The following is a 26,299-nucleotide window of genomic DNA, read 5'->3' on the forward strand; positions in this document are numbered from 1 at the left end:
CTGAATCAATTAAATACCTAAAAACAACCTAGCTATAGTTAGATTAGATATAAATTGTGCCTTTGACACAGTCAGTTGGGATTACCGTTTCATTCTTCTTCAGGAACTTAGGTTTTCAAATAATTTTTATAAAACTCATCACCCAGTTATATTCAGGCTCTCTTGCTTATGTTAAAACTGGTTCTAATATATCACAGTCCATACCTATTACTGAAGGCACTAAACAAGGCTGTCCTTTATCCCCTCTTTTATTTACTTTAGTTATAGAGCCTTGGGCAAACTTGATCAGAGAAAATAGTAATATTAAAGGTTTTGAAATGAGTTTTAATAATTCTTCAAAGATTAAATGTTTGCAGATGACATTCTGATTACTCTGGGGGGTAAAAATCGAACAATTCAAGAATTATTTAATTATATAGATTATTTCCAAAAAACTCAGGTTGAGAATTTAACCACAACAAAACACAAATATTGTTAACTGGCCCAGATAAATACAATATTCAAACTGAATTTGAAAAATGCATGCCACAATCCCAGCAAATAAAGTATTTAGGTATAATTATTACCAAAAATATAAAAGAAATTCAAAAACTGAACTTTGATAATAGTTTAACAGAAATAGATAAACTAATACAGAAATGGTTGAAAATAAAATTCTCAATAGAGGAGAAATTATCAATTATAAAAATAATACTTCTATCAAAAATCTTATACATAGTACAATCTATTTCTATTCCTCCACCTTATACAATAATTAAAAAAATTAACACTATGATTAAAAATTTTCTTTGGTTCCCAATTAAACCAAGGATCTCTTTAATATATATGTACAGCTAGAATAATGATGGTATTGCATTGCCAAATCTGGAACTGTATTCATTTTCCTCAGTTATTAAAACTATTTTATACCTTATAGATAGTAAATACTCAGCAAAATGGAAAGATTGTATTTTCTTCATCACAAATTTTAAATAATCTCTTTAAACTAAATCTAGTAAATAACACTTTCATATGGAATCTGAAGGAATATCTTTCTCTTAGTCCCACACAAAATTTTATTTCAAACTATATTAACATTATTTTAAAATCATTTTAAAACTTTATTCTTAGGTTTCAATCATATGAAAGTTGGTTATTCCTTACTTTCCCCATTGCATACACACAGGGGGTTATCTTCTCTATTAATTTTCATAAAACAACAGAAACATTTGATTTATTGGCATCAAATGTTAAAAAAATAATGAATTGCAATCAATTAATACTTTGTTGGAAGAAAATGATCTTGATTTGTCTTTATGGCGTGAATTACAAGAAGCTAGAAATTATATCAAAAATAAATTTGAATTACTACCTTCATCAGTTAAAAATGTAATTCCCAAACTTATACAGTACCTGATCACTTTTACTCAACAAAAATAGCTTAATTAAAAATAGCTGGTCAGATATATATAAAACTAGTAAAACAGATCTAGATATATTCCCAGAAAATTATTGGAAATATTTTTCTGACATTAATAAACGTAATCCTTCAGATGAAGATAAATCAAATTTTCTTCACTCAGCAGGTAAAACTGCTTCATCACTTACATGGAGATTTTTGAACAGATCTTTCATTACTCCACATAATATAAATAAGATATATAAAGGAGATGTATGAAGGTACAGAATGCTGATTAGGCCCATATTTTCTATGACTGTTTACATATGAAATAATTCTGGGAAGATATTAATACTTGCTTGCAAGCAATATTTACTGATAACTTTTTACTTAATAAATCATTAGTTTTATTTAATTCCCCAACCCCCCTCGTGTAAAACTAAGTAAATATATGCTTCTTTGGTCTGTACTATCCATAGCCAGGAAAAAAGCTACAAGAAATTGGAAATCATCACAAATTCCCTCTTTTCAAAACTTTAAAGGTCTTCTCTTGGAAGTATCCAAGCTAGAATCAATGACAATCAAATCTAGATCTTCTAGGAATACAGGGGGTATATAATCAATGGATGAATATAACTGAACTATTAGAAAATTAATAACAGAAATGTATTAACCAGTTTTATTCACCTGTTTTAATTAAATTTGTCTATAATTAAGTGAACATCTGTGTACATAGTTCAGTCTTTTTTTATCTTTTACATTAATGTTGTTTTATCTATTCCATCATAAAATATGTCTAGTTTTTTGTTATTAATTGTATTTTTTCAGAAATGCTTTCAATAAAACTTATTTAAAAAAAAAATTTGTATTGTTTCAGTTTTTGATTTTAACCATGAGTGCTTTTATATACAAAGACGACACAAAAATCATTAAATACCAGCTCACTATGAGACACGTGATATGTGCTGTCAGGTGTTGCAAAGTGAATGTATGCTTTGAGAAAAAGGCACAAAATACAGCATCCAAAACACAGGATAACAGAACAGCCATTATTTTTATCAGACAGCATTAATACACAGTTTACAATCTTCATCGGTGATATGAAACAGATTCCAAGTATATGAGAGTTTGCTTCCCTCAGCAATTCAAAGAGAAACATTTCAACTATACAGAATGAATCCCTCCTGTACAATAAACTTAACCTGAAATGTCTGTTGTCATCTTACTGTCTAGTAGTAGTACGACTGTATATTCCAGGGAAAATTTGTCACAAAGAAAATTAAGAGCAGTAAAAAGGGAACAGTGGTAAGGTAATATACTGGATTTGTGAACCTTTGTGTGCTTTCTCCCAAAAGATGCACAATAAATCAAAATGTTTACTCTCAAAAAAGTAAGGCAGGTACTTTTACAAGGTGGGGGCTGTGCTTCTCTCCACCCCATATGGCATGCTTTGCATCCACCATGTTACTTACATGAATCATCTCCAAGGTCTCTGTAGCACTGGAAGAAAGAGCAAGCCCCAATGATCTGCATTTCCAATGGAACCGAGGTATACTGCTGTCTTATGCTTCCAAATGTATATCTATATTCATCTAGGTGCAGATGATGATTTGGTATTTAAGGACTATATACGACTGAGCTACACAGTTCTGCTAACCTATTATACAGCAAATGGCTATAAGAGATTAATTCTTAGAGACTACAGATAATTGTAACCAGGACAAAGCTGTGTTTAACAATTAAACACTTTAAGACAAAGCATTAAGGGCTCCACAAAAAGAAAACCTTAGAAATTGCTTTTCTGTTGGTCACAACTGGAAGATCTTTCTTAAGTCAGTAAAGAGGGACAGCATTATTTACCAGCTCATCTTTGTCATTATGGAATTACCTTCCAACATACATTGGAAGTTTGAGAAACATTATGCAATATCAATTTTTATTAGACAGATGGGGAGGGGACCATAAATATAACTTCAGCTGTAAGAATATGCATTTTCTTTGGTAGCCTTGGGGCCTGAATGTCATTAAAACCTACTATGAACCTTTGAATTTGAAAGTAAGCCTTTGAATAAGCCCTCTCCTTTACTATGTCCTTAAACTAACCCAACTCAAATTAATTATGTTATATACTCACCATAACTAGGCATCTGTGTTGTCCATTTTCATTCTTCCTCACTTATGGGTTCAGATCTGATCCTCGGATCTGATTCAGCTACATACTACACTCTTGGAATCCAACTCCTTCATCTTCCTCTCTTAAAACCCTCTTTTGCGCGGTTTTGCGTGTTTTTGAGCATAGCGCAACAGCGGGCAGCGCCGCCTAATTGGGTTTAAACTGTTCCTGGCTCCACAAAGTCTGCTCTTCACTTTTTCCCTTAGAACTGCTCTATCTCTCAATTTAAACACCATATTCTCATTCTAAGGCCCTTCACTGGTCCAATTAAGTAATCCTACAAGTTAGCACTATTAAACCATAAGCATTACTTACTCTTATACTCTCTACGATTACCCTGTCCTCTATTGGTCTGTCTTAAATTCAGTTTCCCCTATTACTCTAGCAGGTCCAAAGGTCAGTCAATGGTTTCCTCTCCAGTCCAGCTGGTGAATCAGGGAATTTTGAGGCAATGTTACAACTGTCTCATGTACATGGACAACCCTCTCCTCCTCCAAACAGGTTCAAATATATGTGAGAGATGCAACTATTTAGCTAAACTGGAGGCTGAGCTCTCTCATCTCAAAACTGGTGTAACCAGTCAGGAGGAGAAGGTAACCTCACACAACACAATTTCAGTATCACATAGTCCCACCACATCAGCGAACCAAACATAAATACACAAAAACATACTCGGAGGCTCTAAATAAAAATCTACCTAAGCAACAGAGACCTCCAAAGCAGACATCCAAGCAAATGCTACCTCAAAACAAAACACACACAACACATAACCCACAAAGTCAGTGTGCCAAGCAGCCATATCCCTTAAGGCTGAATAACACACCTGATACTCTTGTTATAGGTGACTCTATTGTCAGACACACTGACGTCCCGCTCACCAGGCTGAATAAAGAGAAGGTCACAGTGAGCTGCCTGTTGGGTGCTAGGATCCGACACATAATGCAAGCACTCAGGTCACTCCAAAGCAAATACAAATATGACTCAGTCATTGTACATGCTGGTGTGAATGACCTGAGATGTACCTCCCTGGACTACATGAAAAGAGACATAGAGGAGCTCTCTGTGTAACCCAGGCTGGTATGACCCTGACTTTGAGCAGCATCTTACCCTCACCTAGAATGATGCCACAGTACAAAGACAAAATTATTGATTTTAACAATTGGCTAAAATTTTGGTGTCATTCAAAGGGGATCCAGTGTCTGTCAGCCTGGGATGACATGCTCGACAAGTCACGTTGCTTCGCTAGGGACGGCTTGCACCTGTCATCATTGGGCTTTTGGATATTTGCAAAGGCTCTTGCCACCCCCATAGTGCCTTTTTTAGGCTAGGCTCAAAAGTCAAACCCACCCCCATAGACAGCACAAGGAACAAGAAACTAAGGGTAATGCTGCTAAACGCCAGAAGTCTTAACCTCAAGATGCACGCACTCGAAGCTCTCCTCAGTATGGAGAACATCGATATCTGTGCAGTGACAGAAACCTGGTTCAAGGCTCCAGAGAGCACCCCAGCACTACCAGGCTATACCTCATATCATGCTTTTCGGCCCCAAAACCCGGACCGAACCACAAAAGGAGGGGAGTTTCCATATTTATCAAGGATATCCACACCTCCAGGTTAGTGGCATTGCACGAAGTATCAGAGACCATCCATGTGCAACTAACAGTGGGCAAGACTGCTTTTCAGTTTATAGCATCCTACAGACCACCCTCTCAAAGTCAGGAATCCCATTCGGCTTTCCTGAAAACATTGGAGAACATGAAGATCTCTCCGAACAACATTATATTGGGTGACTTCAACTACCCAAACATTGACTGGAAGCACTACCCCAGCACCTTAGCCCAAAGATTCCTGAAAATTATAAACTCAAATGCTATGGAACAACTAGTCACCACTCCCACAAGAGGGGACAACATACTAGACCTGATCATTACCAACATGGGGACTATGCTCCACACCAGAAGTATATCCCTCATTGGTAAGATCAGACCATAAATTAATTTCACTGGATGTCCACATCCCGACCCCACCCCCAGCCCAGAAAACCACAGTGAAAAACTTCTCAAAAGCGAACTTCTCACTTCTCAAAACTGAAGTGGAATCCTTCAAGGCCCCAGGGCCAGTGCAAACTACAGCCCAAACTGCAGAATCCTATATAAATGCATTCTACGGACATCTCCAGGAATGCATGGATCATGCTATCCCAAACAAAACCAAGACCCAATCATCCAAAGGCAGGCATCCAGTCTGGTGGACCCCTGCCATAAATAAACTGTACAACAGAAGGAGGAAGCTACTACATGATAGAGCAAAATCCCTAATAGGGAAGGCATCTCTGATCAGTACTAGCAAAAAATTACGATCCCTCATAAAATCCTCCAAGGCCAGCTTCGAGAGAAAAATTGCAAAGGACACCAAAGACAATCATAAGGCTTTTTTCAGTTATGTTAGAAACCTGGGATGCAACTCCCAGACTTGTTCTGAGTTGATTCTAAACGACAAAAAATACACTGAACCCACAGACATCGCCAATATCCTGGCAGACAGGTTCAGTGCAAACTTCTCCACCCCCTCCCCCCAAAAGAGCAAGTATCTATCCCGGCAGAGGGCTGCCTCCCAAACATCTCAGATGCTCAGGTGAAGGCTGCCCTCTCCAAAGCAAAAAACACTGCTTCCATGGGACCAGATGGCGTCCCAGGTTGCGTCCTACATGAACTACAAGAGGAACTAATCCCTCAAATAAAACAGCTATACAATCTCAGCCTCACTACAGGATATGTGCCCACAGAATGGCGTACAGCAACAGTGGTCCCACTCCACAAAGGTGGAGCCTCTACGGACCCTGGAAACTATTGCCCCATAAGCCTGACTAGCTTAGTCTGCAAGGCTATGGAGAGGATAATCATGGAGCTCATAAACAAAGACATTGGGGACCTACAGACACTAGATCCTACCCAGTTCGGCTTTGTCAAGGGCAGATCCTGCCTTTTGAACCTGGTTGACTTCTTTGAAACAGTCACCAAAGCCATAGATGAAGGGAAGGTAGTCCACACAGCCTATATGGACCTTGCAAAGGCATTTGACACAATACCCCACTCGGGCATCATAGATAAGCTATCCAGCTTAAATATAAACCCCTTTCTCACAAGATGGGTCGCAAACTGACTCAAAGACAGAACCCACAGAGTGAGAGTTGCTGGAGCCATGTCAGACTCGAAACCGGTCACAAATGGCGTCCCACAGGGTTCTGTCCTGGGACCACTCTTGTTCGGTATATACTTTTCCAAGGTACAGGCAAACGTGGGAGGACTATGGCTCACCAAGTTCGCAGACGACTGCAAACTGGGCGCCATAATCAACTCTCCAGCTGACACAAACATCCTTCAAAAAGGTCTCACAGAGACAGATAACTGGTGCCAGCGCCATGGTTTAAAGCTAAATGCCAAAAAATGTGTAGTCATACCCTTTGGCAAAAACAATGTGCCCACAAATCACCACATAGGCGGAAACCCATTAAGTACAGAGAAAGTTATTAGGGACCTGGGGACCGAAGTTGATAGCAATCTCTCCTTTGAAAACCACATTGCCAAAATGGTTAGAAAGACCTTCTACATAGCCCACCTCATCACGAAGGGTTTCACAGCTAGATCAAGAGAGGTAATCGTGCCCCTTTATTCATCCCTCATCAGGCCCATAATAGAATACAATGCCCCTTTTGGGATGTACCTTACCCGACACCTGCAGCAATTAGAAAGACCCCAAAAGTATCTCACCAAGAGGATCAAGGGTCTCAAACAGAAGCCATATGCTGCTCGGTTAAAAAAACTCCAGCTCTACTCCGTTGCATACCACCTACTTCGAGGCAATCTATGCCTGACATACAAAGCTATGTCAAATCCAGAATTAATGGACATGCTCCACCTCAGTAAATCTAAATCCCTTAGAGCCACACGCTCGAGGGACTTGAACCTCAGCACAGAAATAAATAGAACTTGCTGGAGGGACAGGTTCATAACCCAGAGGCTCCCTTCGCTCTGGAATAGAATTCCAGTTCATGTAAGGCAGAGCACCTCACTGAATCTCTTCAAGAAGAATCTCGATAAGTGGATGGGGATCGTAGGTTTGTCCCAGGGATTACTCCCGTGTCACTATTAGACAGAGGCACAGTAAACTAAACCTTAAAAAGGGCACAGTATACTCAAATCAAGGGGTGGCGTAAGCCATACAGAATCGGGCTAGGCTTATAATTGCCCCGGGGCAGATAGCCTAGTATGAACCTATGAACTCTCAAGCTCCTCCCTCTACCCATATGCCCCACTCCATCCCCATTACCTCAGATCGAGTTTGGTGCTCTATCTCCTAAGAGAGATAAAAAGAGAAATAGAAGATAGAAAAGATAGGGCTCAAACCTGGAACTGGAGGTCCCAAACACAGTCCAATAGGTCTTTCAGAACAAAAAGGATGTGGAATGAATGGGAGGGGAGTTAAGAAAGAATGAAAATGTACAACACAGATGCCTAGTTATGGTGAGTACATAACTTATAAATCTGATGTCCTTTTCAAGGATATTCTGGAGTACTAACAAACCAAAGGAGGCTCTGTTTCTAGATATGATGTCCAATTTGTAATGTGAGAAAAGGGTATGAATCTTGGACCATGTGGCTGCTGCACTAATGTCATTTAACCAAAAAGCCGATGATGTAGCCATAGACCTGTTAGAGTGGACTCGGGAAGATTTTGGCAATGTCATACCTTTTGTAGAGTAATTCCATGAGATACAGTCTGTAATCCATTTAGCTAGGGTGATTTTAGAAGGTGACTTGCCTAAGTGATTTGGAGAGACATACAAAAAGCTGGTCTGACTTTCTAAATTGTTTTGCACTGTGGAGATAAAAACGTTATTGCTTGTGTATGTCAAGGAGGTGTAGCACATACTCTCTTTTGTTTGCAAAATTTAGAAAGGAAACTGGCAAGTGAATGGATTGGCTAATGTATTTTTAGAAGTTATCTTAGGTAAAAAAAAAAAAAAAGAGCAACCATATCTTTGTGGAAAATAATGTAAAGAGTTTTGCCGTAAGAGCCTGGAGTTCAGAAATTCTTTTTGTCAAAGTTAGAGCTAACAAGAAAGCTGTCTTCCATCACAGAAATTTTATGTCAGATTTATCTGAAGGTTCAAAGGGTTCTTGTGTCATATCTTCAAGTACTACAGTAAGATTTCAAGGTGGGGAGGAATCTTTAATTGAAGGTCTTGGCAGAAAATGCCTTTCATAAAAGATTTACATAATTTAGAGAAAGCTGAGGAAAAAGATCTATTCCCTGCATGGAAATTTGAAATTGCTGCCAAGTGAAGTTTAACCATAGATAAACTAGCACCATCTTTGAAAATAGATGTCAAAAACTGAAGAATAGTTGAAACTGGTGCAGAAAAAGGATCAATGTCCTTATCTGTTGCCCAAATAGAGAACCTTTTCCATTTGCTTCTATAAACCTTTTTGGTAGAATCCTTTTAAGAAGCCAAAACAATGTCACAAACTGAGGAAGAAAGCCTGGACGGTCTAACTATTACTGAAAGTGGAGAAACCGTGCAGTCAACTTGAGGGCCTAAATGCTGGGGTATTGAATCCCCATGGGTGAGAGAGAAGATCCACTATCCACAGAAGATAGCAAAGATGAGACTGTAGAGAGGGAAACCATACATGCCGAGGCCAGAAGGGGGCAATGAGGATTACCAAGCTCTTCAGCCTGCTTGTTTTCTGCAAAAATCCTGGAATCAGGGGAAGAGGAGGGTAAGCATAAAGGAGACCTGAGGGTCAAGCGTGAAGAACAGCATCTCTTGGTGACTCCCCTTGAGGGGGAAATCAGAGTGAAGTACATTCTGCACTTGTTGAGGGGAGTGGCAAAAAGGGTGCAGCAAGATTGTTCTCAATGCCTGATGATCATGTTCCCTACTGAATGACTGACAGACCACTCGTGAGGCATCAGAATGGATCCACTTAGATTGTCTGCAAGCACGATGGCTTTCCCCGGGATGTGCATCTCAATAAGAAAGTGGTCTGATGAGATTGCCCATTCCCAAACCCTCATGGCTTCTCTGCAAAGGGGGCAAATATAGGGTTCCTCCTTGTTTGTTGATGTACCAGACTACAGTCATGTAATCAGTTTAAACTGCAATAGTCCCCAGGGGGAGAGCATGTTGAAATGACTGCAGTGCTAGAAGGGCTGCTCTCATCTCTAGGAAACTGATACGCAACTTGGTCTCTTGGGTGGACCACATGCCTTGGACAGTTCTTCCCAAGAAATGACACCCCCACCCCAGTTGAGAAGTGTCCATGGTCACTGTGGCTAGTGGGTTTGTAAGTACAAAAGGTCTGCCCAGAAAAACATTGTTCGATTGTATCCACCAGCAAATGTGTTGCCTGCAAATAGGGGTGAGCTTTACTCAAAAAGACAGGGTTTAAAGTAGAATGGACGAATGTACAGGTAGAGTTCACTGGAGAACTTGCGTAAAGAAATGCTCAACAGGATGAAGTACTGTGGCAGCTGCCACTGGTCCGAGAGCTTGAAGCACTAATCTTGCTGGGGGAGATGAATAAAAGAGAATAGCCTGCACCTGATTCCAGAGAGAAATAATGTGTAGATGTGTCAAACTGTCCCGATGAATTCCAGGCTCTGAACTGGCACAAGTTTCGATTTGGTGAGATTTATCATAATGCTAAAGGTGTTGGAAATCTGGAGGAAAATTCCCTGGCCTGCTGAAGTTGATGCTTGGATGGAGTGGTTAGAAGCCAGTCATCTATATACGGAAACACCTGTAATCCCTTCAGTCGTAAGTGAGCTGCTGCTACTACCATGCATTTGGTAATAACCCTGGGGGCTGTGGTGAGTCCAAAGGGCAAAGCTCTGAATTGCTAATGATTGGCTCTTAGCCAAAAGCAGAGATGTCTTCTGGATTGTCTGTCTATTTTGATCTGATTGTACATGTCCTGAAGATCTACAGTGCACATCCAATCATCCTTGTGTAGTAAAGGTAGAATGGACTGAATTGTGACCGTGCTAAACTTAGCTTTCTTTATAAACTGGTTCAATTTCCTTAGAGCCAAAATGGGCCTGAGGTCCCCAGTTTTCTTTAGCACTAAAAAATCCTATTTGGTCTGGCCGGACCTTTTGGATGATACTTTTTTTTAGCAAAATAAGAACTGAAAAAAACAAAACTTGCACAAAGCAGAAAAATACCGGAACCAAAGTGAACGGAAGTACCCTCAAACATCAAAAATATGTATTTTAATAATCCAAAGAAATACAAATGAATAAAAGGATTAAGTGCTTTTGTCTGCAAACATAACCAGACTTCTTCAGAATCAATTATGCACATTCATAGCAACCTTTTAAATACCCTACTCAAAATGATTACATGTTCACTACCCTCCAATAAAAGCTAAAATGCAATTAAAATGTAATTGGACTGCAATTAAAATCTGAATAGGTGTGAAACTCAGGAACTAAGCAATACCAAATGCAATTTAAACATAGTAAGACTTAAGCCTAGAAACACTGGCAATATTCACATACTCAATGAGACCAGGAAAAACAGTAGCAGGCAACTTTAGTTGCCAGTGTAATTCCTTTTTTTCAATATAATCTTCCCAAGGCCCGCCCCTTGGATTCCTGAGGATTTGTTCCAAACCAAAAAAGAAAAAATGATGACCATGGTGGTTTGAAATATCCCCATATAAAGCATTCTTAACATTTTGTTTTCTGATGTCTAAAAGATGCTCATAAATGCCCTCTTTCAACTTTTTTTGGGTCTTCCCCACATAAAACCCATTACCGTTTTGGCATACAGCAAGGTAAACCATACCTGTAGAGTTGCAGTTACAGTGAAAACAGGGTTTTATAACGTTATGATTAACACTGACAGTTATCACCCACCAGGATGTATCTACATTGGGAGCAGAAGCCACATTTGGCCATATCATGTTTTTTATTACTAGTGAGACCACCAACCTGGCTCTCTACTTCCAGCATATTCTTAAGGGATATAGCCTTACAATATACCACTGAAGGTTTTGCCCCCACTTTTTCAACTACACGATTAAAGAATGAAAAAAAAAACACACCAGTTTTTCCTCAGGACTTCTCTAATGTGCCTGGACTCTAAGGTGTATTCAATAATATAAGATAAGGTGTGGTCCTTCATCCCCTTGGGGGAATCATCAAACAGCTCTTGAACATTATTGAAAGAAGACCTTAACAGAGGTCAAATCTTCTCCTCTTTTCTTTTCAGTGTAACACTAGAGCTAATATCCTTGACCAGATTGTAAGGATAGCCCCTTGCCACAAACATATCCACTAGTTTCAACCATTCTTCAAATAATGCGTCTTCCTATACCATTCTGGCCAATCTAATGTACTGCCCTTTAATAATCCCTCTTTTTTGATGCTGTGGAGGATTACTGGTGTAATGTGGTAAGCTGTTAGAGTACGTAGATTTTCTATAAATTGTACTCTCAATACACCTATTGCTGACATCTTTGGTAATGTTAACGTCCAAGTAATAAATAACCAAGTTGTTGTAAACAAAAGTAAATTCCAAAAAAGGGGTAGAAGAATTTAAATACTCAGCAAAGGGCTCAATACCATTGCTGGGATCCCCCCAATAAATAAAAATGTCATCCAGATAACGTAAATACATCTTGATGGGGGAGTAGTTCTAGAGTTGTTAAACACAAATTGCTTCTTCCACTGTACAAGAACTATGCTTGCAAGAATGGGGGCACAAGATGCCCCCATAGTGACTCCTTTGATCTGTTGGAAATATTGCCCATCTAAGTACACAAAATTGTTCTTAAGGACTAATTCCATGAATAAATTAAGAATGTTGATGTCATTGTTGTCCAAGGATGTGGATTCCATTAAAAAATCATGAAACTACTCCAGCCATATGGAATGTGGTATAACATTAAATAATTCAACCATGTCAATTGTAAGAAAAATGAAATCTTCCAAACAGCCTAACTGCTTGAGTTTGAGCAAGAAATCCCAGGAGTCTTGACACAAGTGGGGATAAAGGTTCCAGCCACTTTTTAAGTTTATAGTTAATAAACTTGGCAAGAGAGTTGGTTTTAGAACACCATGCACTAACAATAAGTCTCATTGGTGGGTCAGTGGTGCTTTTGTGAATCTTAGGATTACCAAACAAAGAGGGCACCACTGTATACTTCACTTCAAGAAAATGAAAGAGTTCAAAAGTAATTTGTCCCTGATCAAAAACAAGTCCTTCAAATAATAGTTAACCTTCTTGTAAGCAATATGGACAAAATTTAAAGAAACTTCCTCATAAAAACTGCTTTACAAAACATGCTCATTCATTCTATCACCCCCCGCCCCTTTATCGTGTTTCATTACCCTTAGGTCTTTATCGTGTGCCAATTCAATCAGCAATGAATACTCCAGGTTGGGTTAAATTATAATATGACCTGTCCTTGTGACTGCCTTGCCAAAATTGTCTCGGGTCACTCTCACAAAGTTTTTCAAATAGCAGAACAGGCAATGAAGGTGGGCAGTGGGGGGGTGGGGTGAAAGTACTGTTCCAGTGCAGAATCTTGGAAAAATACTGAATGTCATTAAGCAGTCTTGAAATTCAATTTCCTTAAAAAAATCTTTAAGTCAAGCAATACCTTATCAATTTGTGAATGACAGGAGGGAACAAAATCGTATCATTTGCTAAACAAGTTAGCGTGGGCAATGCTGAAACATTGGTTGGAGAAATTATATAGTTTAAAATCACCTGAAAGGTTCTGCATGATCTGTGGACCATAACCAAAACAAAAATAATCTTCATCGGCCAAACAAACAATTAATACCTCCTCCACAACAGGCTGTTGCTGCGTGGGGCTCCAGGTTAATCTTCCTTCCATATTGCAAGCTCCCTGTGTTGTAAGCATGCTGGGGGGGGGGGGGGTTCCTGCTGACCTACTCACTGATTTGTAATCTCTCTGATCTTCTGACAGGGACTTGCTCTAAAGGGGTGGCCACTGCCTCAGTATTAAGTGCTTGTTCACCTCTGTCCAATACATGGTGATTATCATACAATTTAGAATTGTTGGATTTGGCCATTGGAGGTTTGGGATACACTCGCCCTTTAGAATATTCAATCTTGTCCTTGTCCATTTTTTTCTCCTTCCTCTTCTTGATGTCCCTGATCTCTATCAATTTTTAAAGCAATATCTTTGTATTGTTGCCTGTACTGTTCAAACAGCAAGTGACCCGCGGTGGTGGTGGTGCTGCGGTAGCGTTGTCACCTCACAATAAGATGCTGTCTGGTTTGATTCTCAGTTAGAGCGTCTTCTGCGTGGAGACATCTGTGAATGGGCATACCTTCATTGAAGGTTGTGTGCCAGGGCTGGTAACTCGGCACGTAAAAATCAACTACCAATCATTAGCGGACCGGAGATTCACTGTGGCGACCCCTAACCGGGAAAAGCCAAAAGACACAACAACTGTTCAAACAGCAAGTCTGAGGTAATTAAAGAGTCCATTTTATTGGCTTCCATGATTAGTTCCTGTATTGTTTTTTGATTATGCTTCACCAGTACTTCAAGAAGCTCACATCCATATTTATCAAAAAGGCAAATCAATTCTTTATGTAGGCAGAATCAGGGATAACCCCCGTGGGGGACTTCTAAGTCCTTTCATTCGTTTGTATTTCTTTGGATTATTAAAATACATATTTTTGATGCTTGAGGCTACCTCCATTCACTTTGGTTCCAGTATTTTTCTTTTTTTTTTAGCAGCTTTTGAATTTCTCATGTTGCGGCCTTCCTCTGACCGGGTGGAATGTTGGGAAGTTTCTTCCTTTGACAATGAGGAAGAAGGGAAAATAGTATGAAACAGCCTCTGGATACTATACTAAGCATCCATGAATCTTTTGTGATGTTTGTCCAGGTGCCCAAGTGTAAAGAGAATTGACCCCTGACTGCTTCTAGAGAAGGGCAGTTGAGCAGCAGTTAAGGAGCTTTGATAGGGCCTATCCAAAAAAGAATCTCTAAAGCCCTAGTTTTGTGAATCTCTAGGGAAACATTAAGAAGTTATGTTCTTACCATAACGTTCCATGTTAGTTGTCTTCTTCTCGCCTTCTTTCTTGCTGGATGGGAGGATCCGACTCTGCCTATACTATAGCTCGAGAGCTATTTTTACCGCTCGAGGCAGCTCTATAACCCACAATACCATGCGCTAACTCCCCAGATCTCATTTGGAAGCTAAGACATAGTATAAATATATTATTATAATCCTCATTTGCAAGTACGGACTCCCTACTAGTAACACTGAGGGTACGGGTAACCCGTAACATGTTGTATCTCCATAAATGGAAGGACTCAGAGACCTCAAGTCTGTCCAGGCTAGGGGGCAGGAGGGAGGGACGCAAGAAAGAAGGCGAGAAGAAGACAACTAACATGGAACATTATGGTAAGAACATAACTTCTTAATGTTAAGTTGTAATTCTCGCCTTCATTCTTGCTGGATGGGACAGCGTCCCTAGCACCTTAGTCCTGGGTGGCTCAATGGAACAGACTCCTGAGTACAGTGGAACCAAAGTCAGCTCTATTTCTGGAGGCTATATCAAGTTTGTAATGGGCAATAAAGGTATGTTTGGAAGCCCATGTAGCTGCTGCACATATAGCATCTAAAGGTAACCTTGCTTGAAAGGCCGTTGATGTTGATAGTGCCCTGGTTGAATGAGCCTTAGGCTTAGTCGGAAGTTGCCTGTGTCTCAACTCATAGACAAAGGTAATAATAGATGTTAACCATCTGGAAAGTGTAACCTTTGATACTGGAAGCCCTTTCTTTCCTGCAGCATAAGAGAGAAAGAGCTGATCTGACATTCTGAGTTGTTTTGTCCTGTCTAGATAATACCGCAGTTGGCGATGAACATCCAATGAATGCAGTTTCTATTCAGCCCTGTTGGAATAGTCTGGGAAGAAGACAGGCAAGTCAATGGAGTGGTTTAGATTTGCTTCAGAGGACACTTTCGGAAGGAAGGAAGGGTTTGTTCTGAGAGTTACCCTGTCTTTGTGAAAGACCGAATAAGGGGGACGGACATACAAGGCTTGAAGTTCCGATACCCTTCTGGCAGATGTTATGGCTACTAAAAACAGAGTTTTCCAAGAAAGAAGATTGAGGGAGCAAGAAGCTGCAGGTTCAAAAGGAGGCAGAATCAATGAGGTTAGAAGCAAATTCAAATCCCATTGTGGGGGCGGATCCTTAACTGGAGGTCTGAGCAAAAAGATGCCCTTGAGAAAGGCTTTACAGAGTTTGTGGGACATAATATTTGCTTCTGAGAGCCCCACATGAAAATTAGCAATGGCCGCTAATTGTACCCTGATAGTGGCTGACGATGACCCTAAATGAAAGAGTTCCACCAGAAAGTCTAGAACCCTTATGAAAGGGTGCATGGAAAGGATCTAAGGACCTAGTTTGTGCCCAGTGTGAAAAACGCTTCCATTTACTCGCATACGTCTTCCTAGTACTGGACTTATGGGAAGCTAGAATTATATCATGAACAGGAGGAGAAATAAGGGGAAGCCTGGCTATGGCTGAAAGTGGAGCAACCAAGCTGTGAGGTTGAGGGAATGAAGAGACTGATGCAGCTTGCCCGTGAGATGGGTCAACAGATCCGGAAGGGGTTCCAGATGCCAAGGCTGTTCCAGTATGTAACTGTGCAGGAACGGAAACCATACTTGTCGAGGCCAAAACGGGGCAATGAGGATCATTTTGGATCTCAATGCGGTTGCTTTCTGAATTAATTGTGGGATCAATGGTAAGGGAGGAAAGGCATATAGAAGACCCCGGGGCCAATCGTGAACAAGAGTGTCTCTGGGGGGATGGCCTGGTAGAGGAAAGAGTGTGAAGAAGTCAAGGCACTTGCTGTTTTGAGGAGTTGCAAAAAGATCGCAGCAAGGCTGGCCCCACTTCTGAAATATTCTGTCTGCTACCGCTTGATTTAGAGACCACTCGTGAGGCATGAGGATAGTTCTGCTCAATCTGTCCGCTATGACGTTGGACTTCCTGGGGATGTGTGTTGCTATCAGAAACCGTTGAGAGGAAATCTCCCATTGCCAAAGTCTGAGTGCTTCTCGACATAGGGGGTAGGACTTTGTTCCGCCCTGCTTGTTTATGTACCACACCACAGACATATTGTCCGTTTGAATTGCTATAGTCCCTGTGGGAAGAGAGCTCTGAAGTGCTTGCGACGTCAAAAGCACCACCCTCATCTCCAGGACATTTATGTGCAGATGGCGTTCTGATTGTTGCCATGTGCCCTGGACCATCCTGCCCTGATAATGCCCCCCCACCCGATCAGGGAGGCATCCGTTGTCACCGTGGCAACTGGGGGGGGGGAACAAAGGGTCTGCCCTGAAAAAGCTGAGGGGAAACCATCCACCAGGAGAGATAATTCTTGCAAGATGGGGTTATCAAAATGTTGTGAGTCATTGGCAGCTGTTGAAAGGACCACTGAGAAAACAGCATCCGCTGAAGGAGCCTCATGTGGAAACGGGCTAATGGGAGTAGAAGGATCGCCGCTGCCATAAGCCTAACGCTTTCAATACTAGCTTGACTTGAACTCTGTTGGGCTGAAACAGGGACTGAACATTCCACCTTATGTCTGTCACTCTCTGAGGTGGTAATGTTGCAGACATTTCTATGGTGTTTAATACGGCGCCTATAAAGTTTATACATTGACAAGGAGGACTTTGCAAAATTTATAGAAATACCTAGACTGTTGCAAAGTTGATTAGTGTAATCCCTGGCCATTATAAGATGCTGCTTGGTGGTAGCGGAAATGAGCCAGTCGTCTAGATATGGAAACATCTGGAATCCTTTTTGTCTCAGGTGAGCCATGACTGCCAAGCATTTGGTGAACACCCAGGGGGCTGTGGTGAGACCAAAGGGCAGGGTTCTGAATTGATAATGACTGGCTCCCAGCCGGAAGCGGAGAAACCTCCTGGAGCGCCTATGTATCTTTATATGATAGTACGCATCCTGGAGATCTAAGGAGCACATCCAGTTGTCTCTGCCCAAAAAGGGTAGAATGGACTGCAGTGTTACCATCCAAAATTTTGTCTTTTGTACAGAGTTGTTCAGTCTGCTGAGGTCCAAAATGGGTCTCCAGTCTCCAGTCTTTTTTGGTACCAAAAAGAATCTGGAATAGATTCCAGATCCTAGCTGATCTGCTGGGACTGCCTGGATGACTCTTTTTTCTAACAGCTTTTTTATTTCTAGCTGAGCCTGACCCCTTTGTGCGGGTGGTAAGTCTGGTAGGGGTCTTGGCGGTTGTACCGGAGGGGAAGTGAAGGGAATTTTGTAACCCTCGGATATGATCTTCTGTACACATGTGTCTTGGGAGAGGGATTGCCAGGCTTCCGGGTACAGAGATAATCTTCCCCTGACTGCCTCCGAAGGCGGAGAGTCGGGCAGCTTCTCAGGGATGCTGAAAGGGTTGGTCAGGGAAAGATTCCCTGGAACCCTGGTTCTGTGGACCCCCTCTGCCCCTGGGGCGGCATCTGTTATTATTCCCCCCTCTACCTCTAGGGGGAAATTCACCACGTGCAGCAGGCGCGACTCCCTGTGGTTTGCGGAACCACATCTTTCCACACCTCTGTCCCTTAGGATAAGGTCTAGAAGGTGTGGAAAAATGGACTCCTGCAGCAGAGAGAGTCTTACCATCTTGCTCGCATCTGATGAGGGTATTCTTCACCTGAGGTGCAAACAATTCTGAACCATCAAAGGGTGTGTTGGTGAAGGATGCCTTGAAGGGATCGGCAAAGTTACAGAGTCGCATCCAAGCGTGACGTCTCAACGCAACACCTGTGCCAGTGGCCCTACTCGCTCCAACGGCTGCATAAGAGATAAGCCGCATGGAGGAGTTAACAATGGATTCAGGGTGTCCAGATGGGAGTTTATCTTGTCCTGATACCCCGCAGCAGAAGGATCCTGTACCATTTCACCCAGCTCTTTGAGTAAGTCTCTCTGAAGGCGGGTGAAATGACATAAATAGTTCAGCGATCGCATAATAAAGGTCACTGAAGCAAATGTCCGCTTGCCGTACCTGTCCATAGTCCTGGACTCTTTGTTAGGAGGATGAACAGGTACAGAAGGATCAGCCAATTCCTTCTTAGTGGCTGCTGCTACCACCACAGCATCAACTGAAATGCCTTTGGTGAGAAAGGATTTGTCCTCTGATGCAGAAATAAATTTAGAAGGCCTCCTAGGGGTAGGTTCCATTGAATCAGGAGCTGCCCACGCCTTTCTAGCCACTACCTCCATTAGTGGGTCGAAAGGGGGAGACACCCAGGAGGTGGAAGGGCAAGATCCAAAAGCGTCAAGGTAAACCTACTCGTCCTTGGAAGGTTTGAGAGTGGACCAATTTCCCCTCTGTTTTAGGATCTCTAGGATGTCTGAAAAAGAGACATCCTCAGAGGGGGATCTGGGGGAACCCTCCGACTCATCCAAGTCGGTGTCCGATGTGACAGACTCGGGGGAGTCTATGTGCTTCCTCTTGCACTTTCTTTTCCTAGGGGGTTCCCCTGAAACTTCAGGGGAGCCCTCGGAAGAGGAGGAGACACCCAAGGTGGGTACCCTACGCTTTGGATCTCTGCTGTCAGATGTAGGAGGATGGCCAGAGATCATAACAGGCACTGAAGAGGGAGGAGCTGCAGAACTTAACCTTGGAGTGGACACTGGGTCCAGCACACTCCTCATCACCTCGAAGGCTCCCCTATCAAATACCAAAGGCAGTCCCGGCTCTGAAGAGACCAGAACCGCCCCCGGCACCGACAGAGAAGGCTCTGAGAATCATGTCGGGGCCGAAATAACCAGAGCCGAAGCTCTGAGAGGGAGAGCGGGGTCGGACAAGGGTCCGATGCCACTCGCCCCCTCGGAGCAGACAATGGAGTCCCGGCGCTCGGACCTCTCCATGGATGGAACCAATGAAGAGGTCGGAGCCAACGACACCGGAGCCGAAGGTGGGAGTATCGGCTCCGACGTGGGTAAGGTTACGGTTCCGACAAACTCCAGCTCCGAACTCGAGAGGCGAGTCAGAGGAGGAATCGATAGTGGTACCGAAGGAGCCACAGTCTGGTGAGATGGGCTCTGGAGCATTTGGGCTAGTGCCTGAGATTTTATGAGCCTACTGACCACCCTCTTGATGTCGTGGTCGGAGAGCCTGGATGACCTAGATGAGTGAGTCCTATGACTCCGAATCTAGCGAGGGGGACCTAGAGCGCTTGCGAGCTGGGGTCGGCTCCGATGCTGGTTTCGGAGCAGATACCACTTTGCCCACCTCGGATCTGGATGGAACCGATGTCGGAGCCATCTCGATAATGCCAGCCCTCGACTCAGAAGCTGGAGCCGAGGGTTTGGCGGTTTTTAAAGACTTCCCCGAGCCAGAATTGGACGGCGAGTCATCGGGCTTTAACAAGCCCCTTAGGATGAGCTTATTATGCCTCTCCTGCAGGACTCTTGAACTAAACCCATGAGAGACAGAACAAGAGTCCTGCAGGTGTAAAGGCCCCAAGCAATAGACACAAGAAGTGTGACCGTCTGTCAGAGACATTTTCTGACAGCACGAGTCACACTTCTTGAATCCCGAGACCTTAGTGTCTTTGGACATAGTCCTAACCACAGTAAACACAGTTAGTCCACACACACACTCAACTTAAGAGTTAGAAAAGTTAAGGGAACTGACTAAAAACCACACACACACAGACACTGCAAGGGGTGGGGAAACTAAGGTAAAGCCCGTAGGCCCAAAGATAAAATTTAACTAAAGAAGGGAGGAAGGGTTACAAAAAGGGTTGTATGAATAAGGTAATTAAGTAGGGACCTAAACAAGGGTAACTAACTGGAAAAACTACCTGAAAATTTAGTTTAATAGAATAAATCTCTTTACTGACCTGAGCTAGTAAAAAAAGACAACCTCGCAGCGAAGCGGCAAATGAGATCTGGGGAGTTAGCGCATGGTATTGTGGGTTATAGGGCTGCCTCGAGCCGGTAAAAATAGCTCTCGAGCTATAGTATAGGCCGAGTTGGAGCTGAGGATCGGCTCCGAACCGATCCAGCAAGAATGAAGGCAAGAATGACAACTTAACATCTGCCATTAAAATTACCCCCCAGGCACTGGAGGAATTTTCACAATGCAAACTCTGGAATGGACCCTGAGATGTACAAAATCACATTTTCTTACTGCCTTATTGGCTTCTAGAGTATGTTCACTGAGGGGTAGAAAACTTGATCCCTATGGCAGATGGGGTCTTTCTATCCATTTTGCTGTGGGCAAGTGTATATTTTACTGACAGCCCAAACAAGGAGTTGCCATCAAATGGGGAGATAATAAAAAATGTCTTTAAAAGGCTCCACAAAGTTGCATAGCTGCATCCAGGCATGTTTCCTTATGGTGATGCCCGAACTGGCTACTTCTGAGATACCTTTAGTTGTATGAGAGATTAACCTCATTGAAGCTCTTGATATGGATAAAAGAGTGGCCAGCTGAGAGGATGTTTTCATGAAATCCTCAGCAGACACGGACTCTGAGAAAATATTTGAAAGTTCTATAGTCAATTCTCTCTGAACTCTAGTAAAATGCACCACATAGTGCAAAGGTAGCTGAGGCAAACACCCATGTTCCAAATCCGTCCAACACTCTATACTCTCTATTGGGTGCAATGACAGTAGAGCTCTGATTTACCAGCTCTTAGTGGCTGCCACTGCTGCCACCACCATAGCATCAACTGGGACTAATTTGCTCCAGTGAGGTCTGTCTGCATGTGGTGCTAAGAACTTGTCAGGGCACTTGGGAATGGGTTTGACAGTATCCTGGCTCTTTCCATGCCAAGTGGGAAACCAGGTCAATTAGTTTGTCTGCTGGGGGGGGGGGGTCATTCAAGACATAGATGGGCCAGAACCAAATACCTCTAAGAACACATACTCTTGGGAGAAGGAGTTTGGGATGACAACCACCTTTCTGCTTCAAGATCTCTAGAAAATCTCCAAAGCAGATGTCATCCAATTGTGATCTGGAGGATCCTTCTCCTTCATCAAAGTTGGTGTCTTCCATGACAGACTCCAAGGGGAAGTCTATGCATCTCCTTTTATATGTCCTCTTCTGGGGAACCTCTTCCATAAGATGTTCTGGAGAGGAGCTGGAAGAGGGGGAAAGCTCCTCTACTGGAACTGTCTGGGAGGCCTATTGGAATTGGCTAAGGGGAGAATCAGACCCAAACTGCCTACGGCTGAAGGTTCAAGAGGAAGGGATGGATCTGACAACAGTGGACCCAAACCTATCCCCTCATATCCAACACCAACATTTCGGCTCCAAGACTCTTTCTAATCTGAGGGTATTGGAGCAGAACCCATGAAGGAAACAGAATGGAGGAGGATACCTTCCTCGGATCTGACTCAAACTTCTCTTGGGGATCCCGGATCCTGGGGCTCCAAAACCAGGAGTCAGATTGGAGAAAGAGATAGAATGAACAGAGTGCACACTCACAGATCTGGTAGGGAATGGAACTGGCAGGACCCCTCCCCCCACCTGGATCTGAGCTTGGAGGAACTTTTGCATCATCCTATCCACATCTGCCTCTGATAAACTTCTGGAGGACATAAAAGATGCTGTGGAAGGGGGCCTTGAATGCTTCTTCGGAGTCTCTAACAACTGTTCAGGCAAATATGATGAAACAGGCTTTAGTCCAGCATTGGGTGTATGGCTCCTATGAGACGTACTCAGCTTCGGATCTAAGCACTTCAGATCCAGAGTGGAAATCTTTGGTGAGGAGGATATAACTATCAGAGCCAAAACCTTCATATCCAAGGAAGGTTTCAGATTTGAGGGTCAGCTGAGAGATACTGAATCCGAAGATGTCAGATCCATGATTTTACTAATTTTCTCCACAAGCTCCGAGAAAGACCCTGGGGATTTCAGAGGAGATCTTTTCTTGTGCAAGGAAAAAGCAGATTTTGAAGAGGTCTGAGCCCTGGACATAGAAGAAGCAAGCAGCAAACCTTTCAAGATCAGTTTGTTACACCTATCAGCTAAATCCCTGGGGTTAAAGGTAGAGACACTGAACAGGCTGTATTCAGATGGTACAGTCACAGGCAGTAAACGCACTCTCTGTGTGTGCATCAGAGTTGGGGATCTTATGCCCACAGGAATTGCATTTCTTAAAACTCTTAAATTTTTCAGACATGACGGCAAATAAGATCTGAGATAATGAGGGTGGAGTGGGCATTATGGTTAGAAGGAGGAGCTCAAAGTCTGTAGTATGTAGCCAAGTCGGATCCAAGGATTGGATCCGACCCCATAACTGAGGAAGAATGAAAAAGACAACATCAGATCTACTGATTACTGCTTGACAGTCTCACTCACTTATCAGTTTCTTTGACCAGTTAGCTGTGATCTGAGATATCATCCAGATTTCATGTTCTACAGGGAATCATCTCTGGATTACGATGTTAATGGCCTAGATTACATGCCCTTTTCAAGCAAACAGTACTGAAGAAATAGTGACTTAAGACTGATAAAGAGCATACAGTTAATTGGAAACAATCTTCCTAAGTATTCCCAGTGCACTTCCCATTGCTTTCTAAATAATACAAATATAGCATTCATACTTATAGAGGCATATTCATCACTGGGGAAAAATAAAAGTTCAATCATATACCTACCTGCATATACCTGATCTGCAGCATGCAGAAATATGAGAGACAGTGATTAATAGTAGCACATTATAATAATTCAGCACTTTGTATTCTCATTCTTACTTAAATTGAGTGAAAAGTTAAAAGACGTGCAAGTTGAGCCCGCTGATTTATTTGTACCAATTATTTTTTTTATCTCTGCTTGAAAAATGAATGAAAAAAGCCATAACAGTTCATAAATAATAAAATGAAAATATTACACCTTCATAATCTGCAGTTACTCATTCAACAACCTGAATTTTATTATGCTGAATAAACTTTCAGTGAAAAAAAAATCAATCTCTTTTGAGCAAATGCTCTTTGCAATATGGATTAAAAGCTCTTCTGAAAAAAAACATCATGTTTTCATTTCCTTCAGAGCACTTAGAGCAGAAACAGTAGTGCTAAAACCACAGTGACTTATTCCACGTTTCTGAATAACCATTTTTAAATCAATACAGTTTAACAAGGAAAATACCACATTTGGCATTTTAAATTTCCTGCGGTGTTTTAAAATGGTTATTTGATAATAACTGATGTAGGACATAAGCAGATACTGTTCAACATGTTCTACGACATCTAATACTATTTAGCAAATGCACTTTCAAAAGCATTCTTTTATTCAGTTGCTTATCACCAAGGTGAGTCCAGAAAAAAAAACACTAACAGTAGCACAAGCAGTGCATTTGCAGAGTAAGTACTAGAAATTCTAAACCCTGTCTTGTGTGCAAATCCCATACTGTCACACTTCTGAACCCTTACAAGAATAAAAATATGGTAATCAGAAAGGCTTGCCTAACTACTGGCAATCTGACACACTTGGCAGAGGTTTCCAAAAGGAAAGTACAGATGTGCAAAATCATACCATAACAGTAGATGTCCTTCTCTTCTCTGCTGTGGTACTCTTCACCTAAGGGATCTCCTGCCAAGGACAGCCTAAATGTCCGACCAGCCTACTAAAGCCTTCAGCTCTTATAGGCATGTTATGTCACACGTTCCCAATGTAAGATGAAGATTATAAAGGTGATGTATAGATGCAAACACTCAGAACTTCAAAAGTCCAGGAGGAGCAAAATACCCCCAGAGAAAAAAAAGAACATGTGCATCCAGAAATAAAAAGAAAGAAGGGCCCCTCGGCCAGGAGGAAAACAGACCACACAGCAAGAGACAGGACATAGGGAGTGAATACTGCAGCAGTGAAGAGAAGGACATCTACTCTTATAGTAAGATTTTACTAAACTGTACTATGTCCTTCCATATCAGTGTTGCAGTATTCTTTACCTAAGGGAGAGTACAAGAGCTCAATAGGAAGGCTGACAGAAGGAAGGCACAGAAGAACCCTCCACAAGCCCATGCAGAATAACTCTGGCCAAACATGCTCTGGCACTGGAAATGGCATCCAACTTGTAATTCTTAGTGAAAGTATGATTTCTCTACTCAAATAGAACTTATCAGAGAGGAGCCCATTCACTTTAATTTTCACCAATGATCCTTCATATACCCTCCTAATCAACCTTACAATTTTATCAGGGAATGCAAATGCTTCCATTGTCCAGCTCATAAAATCTCAGCATACTCTCTCAAATGCTTTCTCCACATCAAGATCCAGCAACAACAATGGCATTTTCTTACATTCTGCTTCCCTCTGGATCATCATTGTGCTGTTAATGTTGTCAAATGCTTGCCCTCCCTACATAAAACCATACTGATCCATATCAATCAATGTTGGCATCATCTTTGTCATTTTTTAGCCATTACAGACAAACACTTTATAATCGTGGTTTAAAAGTGAAATGGGCCAATATGAAGTTGGATCTGATGGCTTTTTATCATCTTTAGTTATTACAGCCACCACCGCTTTCTTCCAGGATGTTGGTGCTTCTCCTCCTTTTAAAATACTGTTAAACAAATTCTTCTAGATCTATATCACTTTCTTCACTCCTAACTTCCAAACTTCCACCAGAATACCATCTATTCCTGGAGAATTCCCAATAGATTGGTGATAAATCATCATTTTACCCCATCTCTTTATGTTAATAATTGAGCCTCATCTGCCTCTAATCCTGGAATATTTAATTCTTCCATAAACATTTCCATTTGTACCTCTTCTCGATTTCCATATTTCTCTGCTTTATACAGATTTTCATAAAATTTTCAAAATATTTTTAGTACCGCTACAAGATCTCTTGTTATCCTCCGTGTTATAAGCTTCTTAAGCTTGGTGACAACCCTTTCTACTTTCTGTTGCCTAAGTCATTGTGATAAAAGTTTTGTGCTCTGAATTTATCATCAAAAACAGTCTTTCTAAACTCATGCATAGCACTGAGGGTAATCCTTTATTTTCTTTTTAGCAATCTGCAATTGCTCCTCTTATTCTGTAATATTCCCATGTTCTGCAATATTGTAACCTTGCCAGTCCCTCTACATAATTCTTGTTACTTCTCAACTATATCTTTATTCCACCCTATTTTAAACTACACTTTAATTTTATCCCACTTCCTAGCTGTATTTTCAGAATAAATTTCTATCTTCTCTAATAACTCCTGAATAATTTTCACTACCCATTCCTTAAATTCCTCTCTTTTTAACAGATATGTGGGTGAGCACTAGTGTCTCATTTTTATTTCATTACCCTGCATTTTTATTTTCGTTATTATTAGAGCAAGATCTGAAATAGTTACTGGATGTGTATATAAAACTTTCAATTAAACGCACATCTTCCTGTGAAATATAAGTTCTGTCTCGCCTAGCCCAGTTTTTGCATCTTGGAGAATAATATGTAAAGTCACTCCTAACTCCTCCTACTGAACTCGCATCTTCCATGCCATTTCATAAATGTTCTCAAAAATCTATCCTCTTCTGTTATATTTTCCCTTCTGGGCCCTCCAGATACATCCCACTGCTGCAAATTGAATTCCAAACTCTACCTATAAGTAACATTCTCTGCTGAAAGCTTATTAGTTCTCCCAGAATTTTCTTAAGCTCCATAACAGCAGTTTTACATGGAATATAAATACATG

The 26,299-nt window shown here is 41.6% G+C and overlaps 1 protein-coding gene across 1 annotated transcript in view; it reads right to left on the reverse strand.

The window, feature by feature from the left end:
- The window catches only part of VAV2 (vav guanine nucleotide exchange factor 2), a 3,316,635-nt gene that overhangs the window by 1,319,078 nt on the left and 1,971,258 nt on the right, over nt 1-26,299 (reverse strand). Inside the window, exon 6 of the mRNA XM_044058536.1 lies at nt 23,268-23,282. Coding sequence (XP_043914471.1) covers nt 23,268-23,282 — 15 coding nt within the window. The remainder of the gene's footprint in view (nt 1-23,267; nt 23,283-26,299) is intronic.

This window comes from Protopterus annectens, chromosome 16.part0, assembly GCF_019279795.1.
Source record: "Protopterus annectens isolate FY-2018-M chromosome 16.part0, PAN1.0, whole genome shotgun sequence".
Lineage (NCBI taxonomy): Eukaryota > Metazoa > Chordata > Ceratodontiformes > Protopteridae > Protopterus > Protopterus annectens.